The following is an 8,872-nucleotide window of genomic DNA, read 5'->3' as shown; positions in this document are numbered from 1 at the left end:
TGTGCTTGGGATTGCCCCAGCCTATAATCACTTTGATGACTGTAAGCATTATCTCCCACCTGTTTGGCGCTCAGCTCTATTCCAAACCTCCGTTTTCTTGTTTGGTTTTGCTTCCATAGCTTTTCCAAACAGATAAATGTGAACTAAAAGTTGAGCTTTGAGCAGCAGCCGAGTCTTAGTAAATTGCAGCAGATGAAGACCGAAAAGTCCGTTTCCACCATCAGGCTTAATACTTGTAGACTTAAACTGTTACCTGGTTCTTGCCTCACGCTGTGAGGAGAAGCTTTGTAACCATGAGCTCTAGAAAACATTTTGACATAGTAAGTGGAATTCTAGTTGGCTGACTTTGATATATCGGCTTCCCTCTCTTCAGTTGGCATGGAAAACTTAAGTGCTTTTCAGTAACAGACATGGTTTTGAGTCCTGCTATGTGTTTTACCTATAGAAATATTGCTGTGGTTTTTCTAACTCTTTCCTTTGTTTCGCTTTAGGGTAGCTTTTAAAACTCCTGATTTAGCTTGCAAAAATAGAAGTGTGTAACCTGTTTTTGTGTGCGCCATGGGTCTTTGTCTGTCTTCCAGCTATCCTTTCTTCAGTCTGTCTCTTTTCTTTTGAGTGTTGTGACTTAATAGTTTATTATATCACTTCATTCACATTAATTGCTAGTTGTGAGCTTAAAAACATTCAGTGTCTGTCTAAGTGATGCAATGGTCAAACTAATGCCAAAGTGGACGTGTTGTGCCTAGAAAGAGAAATTGTTCCTGGTGAAAAGCATGTTATGTTCCATCACGTAGGTTACTGTGAAGTGTAGGTTAATCTGAACTAACTGCCTGAAACATTTAAGTGTTAATTCTGATTCCAAGGAATTACCAAATGTTTCTCTAAGTGGCTTTCACACATTATTTCTTCCACAATGGATGTTACGGTAGCCATTCTTTACTGGCAGTGCTTCACAGGCGAGGATGGCTGGTGATGCTTTTTGGGTGGTTAACTCCCTCTTTCCCCTGCTACTGCCACTGTATTGCTGGCGTTCCTCCTGGGGAGCAGTCGCAGCTACGTGGCATACCGTAGGGAGTTCAGGTGTGCCCATGCAGTCTACAGTCCGGCTCTTCTGACCGCAGAATGCATCAAATGTTATCAGTTGGTCAGGTCAAAAAAAAACCAAGTAAATTTACCTCAACAAAAGAAGAAAGATCGACTTGCAGTTTGGTGGATGGTGCAAGACTTCTTTCCCTCAGGTGGTCGTGATCTCTTTGGTTTTTGGTGATTAAATCTGAAGTGTAAAACCGAGTCAGGCAACGGTAAGTCTTGCAATAAAGTAGGATATCGCAGTTCTCATCCTGCGCTGCTTACGCCTGGCTGCCGGAAGCCCTGCTGAGCTGAGGCCTACGTTAAATGTATGCAGGATCAAGGCCCCAGAAAAGACCCCTTTGTACCATCAGCGGCCTTTTCCTGACTGCTTAGCATGGTAACTTGAAATGGGTAACGTGAGTGTGTAATGGGCATCGCTAAGTACGACACGAATACAAGAAAGCTTGAATATCCTTTCTGTGACTGTGTTGTTCGTGTGCTGCTGGTTTGAATGGGGCAGATCAATGCAGACCTGAATCAGATCTGCATAATTATAGCAGCTAAGTGACCTTGCCTTAGAGGACTGCTGTTTCACTGAACGTATTTATTAATTTCCAAGGAAAATATGCTTTTTAATGTTTAATTTTTCCATTTATGTTTCCTACAGGCCAGCAAACAAGTTAGAAATATGGGAGGATTTAAAGATAATAAGTAAGTGGAAATGAAAGATTCCATCTGCATAATAATTTAGCATAAATCTAAAATGTCCTTCACCCCCTTCGAAGTGCACGCTTTACACTGGGTTGTTGTGGCAGACCTTTCCCTGCACCCCCTCCCCCCGAAGCTCCCCAGGAAGGAATTTTTCATAGCCTCGGGGGAAGTTAGCAGCTCAGGAACAAAGGCGAAGAGTCTTGCTGGCCTTCGTGTTACCCCACTGAAGAAAAAGGCGTGAGGACTTTCTGTGCCGTCGCAGAAAGATCGGACTTGTTTCTCAGTACGTTCTGTGCCGAGCCTAACAGCAAACGTCAGTCAGAAACGGAGGCCAGCCCTACATGGGCAGCAGTTTCCGCTTCCCAAGCCAGTTTGCGAGATCCGCCATAGCGGTGGTTATGAACCCTGTGGCTCCTCTTTTTATTTATTGGCTGATGGAAGCAGTGGGAAGGAAGGAAGAGTAGTGAATTCAGGTAACTGTGCTGTGAGTCCTACTGAGCTGTTTCACTGCTCTTGGTGCCTTGGTACCGCTTGCTATCCCTACCACCTCCCTGGTTTTGTCTTTCCTTCATCTTGGTTTTGCTTCTCCTTCTCACACCACCCTTACAGATGCTGCTTCTGATCCGGCTCATTTCTTCCCGTGTCCTTGCTACTCAGCATTCGTTCGCATTTATTCATGTCACTTCTTCCGCACATCCTCTGGTGGCTGGTGGCCGATGCTCTTTGTAGTTTGATTTCCTCAGCCGTTAGCTGCTCCTGCCTTAGGCAGCCTTCTTCCCAAGCTGCTGCTGTGCCTTCTGTGTCTTAACTGCATGACGAGGCCGAACATGCTGTCTGAATTCCTGGCCTGATGCAGGAAGACGGTTTGACAAGTACGTCCGTTTTCCTTCTGGAGCAACTTGTATAAGTTTCAGTTCTTCCCAAAATAACTTGTGTAAGGTGCAAAATTCTACCCGCATAGGACTTTAAATGGGACGCTTTAGACGTAGCTCCAGCACATACTAGACTCCAGACCACCTTGGATGTGCGTTGTGAAAACGCGTTGCGGCAGGCAGCGAGAGAAACGTGACTGCGCGTTCAGAGATCCCCAGCGCTGCTGGAGCCGTGGAGAGCACGCTCCCTCCTGGGCTCACCCTTACCGCTTGGGCTTGGAAGTTACTCTGTGGTCTCCTTTCCAGGTTTCACAAGAAGCATTGTAGCTGTCTATAGTACCTGTATGCTCGTAGTCCTTCTGCGAGTCCAGTTAAATATTATTGGCGGTTACATCTACCTGGATAACGCTGCGCTCGGCAAAAACAGCACCGTAAGTTTCTTGGCTCGTTTCAGAGGTGGAACTTCCACTCGCTCGATGATTCAGTGGGAGGGAAAAAGGGCGTAGCTTAGGAGTGTTCGAATGAAAGCACGAGTCTTCTGTAGGAGATGCGGAAGCATTACCCGAAGTAAGATAGAGTGGCCTCTAAATTGGGAAGATTGGGTGATACTCTTGCTTAACCAAACGCTAGCAGTATGGAAGAGTACTTTTGTCGGCGTTTGCATTGCTTGAAGAAGGTTACTTCACACCTACACACCAACACAGAATAATGTGTTTGTTTTCATCCATTTTTTGTCACGCAGTAATACTCTGTGAGTGATCCGAGACCTGTACGCACATGGATATAAATGCTTAGGCCTTCCTAGCACATACATGAATTCCCCTGGTTACATTTTTCTGGGATTAAAGAAGAAAAATGTTGCAGGCATTCTGACTGCTTTGTTTAACCCCAAAAGGGCATCTCCCTAAACATCTGTTGGTTGTGAACTTGTTATTTGTTCATGCAGTGTATCTGTCACTGCTCAGTAAAAACAGATCAATCCCACAGCAAGCAAAAACCCACCAGAGAGAATAAGATCTGCACATTGTTGGACAGCTCATCCAAAATCAACGGATACAAACTCATGTCAGTCCTTGTTGCCTGCCCTGGGAGAGCTCCTGCTGAGGGTCAAGGAACAGCGTGTCAAGGCAGGTCTGAGCTTTCCTTAGGGCAGCCAGAGGGCAAAAGCCAGGGCTTTGTTTTGTGAAACCTGAAAAAGCTTTTTTAAAGGGGCAAAATGAGTTTGGGCTGGAACTGTCTTTCCTTTCTGTTGTTTATCCAGTAGAGAAGTGGGTTGACGGGGCCAGCTCAGAGGTGCTCTGCTGGAGCAAGTGGGATCCCATCTTAGTTCCTCAAAGCTTCTTTTCCATCAGATAAGCTTTTGTTAGGGTTGGGCATAAATGTCCCATTCCACTAGGTTTAACTTTTGGGGTGGCGGAGGGTCTAGTTTCACCTGCGATGCATTTTGTTAGGAGCCTTTCCTACATATGAATGAAAAGTGAGAGGTTTTTCTGTGCCACCGAAGGTGGAAGAAAGATCCGCATAGTATTGAAGAGCAGAATGCCACGGGACTTAGGAAGGATCCAGGGGTTGGTGGCAGAAGAGTCAGAAGCTAGAGAGTGGTGTGAGAACAGGGGAGTCGGTCTGCTGCAGGGCACTGTGAAGGTCAAGGGAATTAGCCACAACAGGTTTGAAGTGGTTTCTGCCATGTTCTCTCCTGACGTGTCACAGGCCTGTGTGTTATTTTTCCCCACAGACACCGCTCGCCCCCCCTGAAGTTCAGCAGCAATATTTATCCAGCATTCAGCACCTTTTAGGAGATGGTACGATGTTTACTACAAGCTAACTACACTTGCACGATGCTGCTTTTTTCTAGACTTGAGCAAATCACGAGACTAATTTTGACACTTCCCTCCTCCTAGGACTGACGGAGTTAATAACTATTGTTAAACAAGCTGTGCATAAAGTTTTTGGAAGGTAAGAGCCTGTATTTCTCTGTGATTAGCTTTTAATCTTTGTTGTGATGACTGTTCCCAAAACAATGAGTTTTATTAGAACTAGGAAAAAAAAGGTAGGAAGGCGTACTGGCTTCTTCCAAAACAAGGCTTTTATTACAGCTCTGATGGTGCAGCAGACGCGAGTCTTGCTGCTTGTGACAATGTTACTGGTAGGAGAACGAAGGGTCATTCATTTTGCAATCAACACCAACGGGGTGTTTTTTTCCTTTCCAGTATTTCCCTTAAGCACACCCTCTCTCTTCTGGAGCTGGAGCAGAAACTTAAAGATATCAGGAAAGTAGTGGAAGATAAAAATTCAGATCAGATTGCATCTAACTCTCCCTTGTGTCATTATCTGATGCCAGATGAAGAAAACCCTTTGGCTACCCAGGTGCCTATTTCAGCTTCTTCCACCTACCTCTTTTCATTCTGCGTTTTTCGTGTGGGATTTCTGGGGGAGGGAAGGGTGCGTACAGTCCTCTGGTGATACCGGGGCACCCGGGTCTTTAATAAGTGGCGATGCCTCTCCGCCCTACTTCGTGTGCCCTTCTCTCTGTAATGTAGGCAAAGGACAGTTGTCCTTTCCTCAGATGTGACTGAAGCCAAGTGTCACCCTCAGGAGGTCAGCTCTGAGCTCGGGCACACAGCCCAGTTACCGCTCGTAGCCCACACCGCGTGCCGCAACGTTTGGGACCGTCAGGGCTCACAGATGCTCCTGACGCCCTGGCTGACGCACAAGGCAGCGGTGGTGCGCTGCCCAGAGCTTGGTGCCTGGGGCTGGAAAACGAACAGGAGGCAAGAGAGGGCCGTGTCTGACCTCAGTTGTAACGTTACTTTCCTACATTGCCTGAAGGAGTCTGTCTCCATCCACGGCACAGGCTGGAGAAAACCCAGCTCGGTATATGAAGGAGAAGCAGACTGCAGTCTGTGACTGTGTGTGCTTACCCCCCTTACGCCAGGCTTGCTTCAGCTGTGGAGGTTGGAAGTGGAGAGAATACTCTGCTCGCTTACTCTGGCATTTCCTGCTAATACCAGGTGCAGTAAACAAATCCTACAGTGAGCATTTAAAAGGGAAATTAGGACAGAAATTATAAATAATCTCACCTACGTATTTTTTTAAAATAGGTTTGACTCGTACATCGTGACTTAATTCCATGGTACAGCACTCTTCTATTGCTCTTCTTAAAGCTGCCAGTGGATTTCTTACTGAACAGTGTGTTCTTTGCTTTTTCTAGGCCTGTGGACTCACAGAAAGAGACATTGCTACGATTAAATTACTTAATGAAACGAGAGACATGCTAGAAAGGTACAGTGAAATATCCCGTATGCACATTACACCCCTCACGGCTGTTGTGTGTGAAAGACAACTACTCTCCCCTAAAAAGCTGCCAACTCTCATTTGAGGAATGTGACCACTCCGCTGCGTTAAGATATTTATATTCAGTAACTGTAGGCTGGGGTCTTCAAAATCCATGAGCTCTGAAACACGTAAGAAATAATCCTGCCTCACTGGGGTGACCAGGCTCTCCCTCCCTAGTCTGACCCCTTACCTCTCCCTCACCTTTTTGGGAGTCGTGCCAGGGCAGAGGAGGAGTGCTCCTTTTCTGCTGACCGCATGGGGCGTGCTGGCTTGGATACCGCGCACGCCAGTTTTGGCGCATCCGAGTCCGTTTGTCATGCATGGGGAGTGGCTGGGTGCACCCCTGTACCCCAGAACTGCCGCAGCGAGGCTTCTGCAGCATAAGGCACCAGATAGGAGGGAATTGAGCCGAATGCCAAACTCCTCTTGACATTGAGCTGCCCGAGATCTGGGGCATTTTAAGGATGTGGTAAGGCCCTTCTGTGCATTACTTGGTGAGAAAGAGAAGCGAGGGATGCTGTCACTTTATCAGGGTCGCGGTAACGGTAGGGTAGAGTTCAGGCAGTTGGCTGGTCTGCTGTGGAGTTACTGGGGAGCTGGTGTTTCTGGAGTTGCCTGTACTCATGGGCCTTTGCTTGGGCCATACATCTCTTAGGGGAGGGATGTCTGCAGCACCGAATACCGGCAGGGGTTTTTTAGCCTGAAAAACAAACTCCTAGGAATCAAACCTTTTCTTTTGTTTTGTCTTTTTTTTTCCTCCAGTCCAGACTTCAGTACCGTTTTGAGCACGTGTTTAAACAGAGGATTCAGTCGGCTGCTGGACAACGTGGCGGAGTTTTTTAGACCTACTGAACAGGACCTCTCTCGGAATGGTTCTGTCAATAGGTACACGTTTTCTTTTGTTGTGGTTCTCACGTGAATGATGCTCTGGGCTCAGAGGGAATCCCAAAAAAAAGGCTATGGACCGTCCTGCCTCCTTGTAGCTCTCATGCTGGAAGTAATTCTGTGTCTGGCTTTTCAAGAGTAAATGCCCTCTCCCCGCTGCGGCCAAGGGGACAGTATTGCGTGTTTCTCCCCATTCATGAGACCACTAGAATTTACCAGAGGTAGCTTTCCCACTGGCACTTGCAGATCTCCAATTAGAAATCGGAAGACCTGAACCTTCTGCTTTGTGCCAACCCGGTGGCATGAGCAGGCTGCCTTGCTGGCCAAGGGGGATTTGCCCTGTGGGTGGTGACCCCTGAGGTACACTGAGGGGTGTACCGATGAGGCTGTGGGAAGGGCACTGATGCCTACAGCTAGCAGATCAGCTCTGTATGCTCCAGGCTCTGATTGTCGGTTGCTGTAGGTCTCAAGGAAGGTGGGCATTACCATGAGGCTCCAAGTACAGGCAGCCGGAGCACCTACGGAGCTTTAGGCTCTTCACTGGCATGCTGGAAAAAAGGTACTACCCTTCAGGATTGTCTGCCTCTTCCAGAAGACTGCGTAAGATTAGAATCATAGAATCACAGACTGGTTTGGGTTGGAAGGGACCTTAAAGACCATCTAGTTCCAACCCCCCTGCCATGGGCAGGGACACCTTCCACTAGACCAGGTTGCTCAAAGCCTCATCCAGCCTGGCCTTGAACACTTCCAGGGATGGGGCATCCACAGCTTCTCTGGGCAACCTGTTCCAGTGCCTCACCACCCCCTCCGTGAAGAACTTCTTCCTGATATCCAATCTAAACCTCCCCACTTTCAATTTAAACCCGTTACCCCTTGTCCTGTCACTACAGGCCCTTGTAAAAAGTCCCCCCCAGCTTCCTTGTAGCCCCTTCAGGCACTGGAAAGCTGCAATAAGGTCTCCCCAGAGCCTTCTCTTCTCCAGGCTGAAGAAGCCCAACTCTCTCAGCCTGTCCCCATAGCAGAGGTGCTCCAGCCCTCTGAGCATCTTCATGGCCTCCTCTGGACTTGCCTCAACCGGTCTGTGTCCTTCTGACGTTGGTGGCCCCAGAGCTGGACGCAGCACTCCAGGTGGGGTCTCACGAGAGCAGAGTACAGGGGCAGAATCCCCTCTCTCGACCTGCTCCCTCGATTAGCTTTAATTTGAAGTTAACTCTGGGTTTAAACAGCGCAGTGAGAGCGTTACAAGTCCAAAAGCTGAGTTCAAATCCTTGAAATACGATTTCTAAAGTATTAAAATTAACACCTTGAGTAATGACAGGTTTAATGTATGTTTATTTTAATAACTGATGGCTCTCTGAGAGTTATGTTTTTATTTAAATATATGCTATTTAGCATATTTAGCTAATGGTCTAGTGAAATGTGTCCCTGCCCATGGCAGGGGGGTTGGAACTAGATGGTCTTTAACGTCCCTTCCAACCCAAACCGTTCTGTGATTCTATTTACATCACTTAAAATACCCCAAAGGCTCTACTACAGCTGTCTGTCCTAAGTCTGAACTAGAGTTTGAAATAGCGTGAGGTTGTAGGTCGGCACTTCTAACAGCTATTTACACACACACACACGCAGACTGGCTAAACTGTATTTCTCTTGCGGGTGAAACTGCGTGTGTAGCACCATCTGAAACTTGCTTTGGTGCTTCCCTGTATCAAGAGGAAGACTTGAGAAGGGGAAGAAACTTGATCGGTACATGTTAGTTTGCAATCTTTCAGCAGTTGCTTTCAAAGCAGTAATTATTTAAATTGTAATAATCCCAGTTTAATGGCTTTACTAATGTCAGGGCAGGTCTAGATCAATATTTTTTGTTCTATTCTAGTCTTTCCAGTGTCAGTCTTCCTTTAGCCAAGATAATTCCAATAATAAATGGACAAATCCACTCAGTATGCAGTGAAACACCCAGTCACTTTGTTCAGGTAAGAATCTTTCTTATTTAAAATATA

At 46.9% G+C, this 8,872-nt stretch overlaps 1 protein-coding gene across 1 annotated transcript; it reads left to right on the top strand.

Moving 5' to 3' along the window:
- Nucleotides 1–1,738: 1,738 nt before the first annotated feature.
- PEX3 (peroxisomal biogenesis factor 3) lies at nt 1,739–8,866 on the top strand (the record flags this gene model as incomplete). The annotated part of the gene is made up of 8 exons (XM_010153302.1): nt 1,739–1,782; nt 2,961–3,085; nt 4,390–4,456; nt 4,556–4,610; nt 4,865–5,021; nt 5,866–5,936; nt 6,753–6,875; nt 8,749–8,866. Coding segments are annotated over 8 exons (760 nt in total), but the record flags the coding sequence as incomplete, so codon positions are not given.
- Nucleotides 8,867–8,872: the final 6 nt, after the last annotated feature.

The sequence above is a fragment of the Eurypyga helias genome, unplaced genomic scaffold (assembly GCF_000690775.1).
Source record: "Eurypyga helias isolate BGI_N326 unplaced genomic scaffold, ASM69077v1 scaffold31446, whole genome shotgun sequence".
Lineage (NCBI taxonomy): Eukaryota > Metazoa > Chordata > Aves > Eurypygiformes > Eurypygidae > Eurypyga > Eurypyga helias.
Note: the sequence above shows the minus strand (reverse complement) of the source record. Positions and strands in the feature narration are given on the sequence as shown.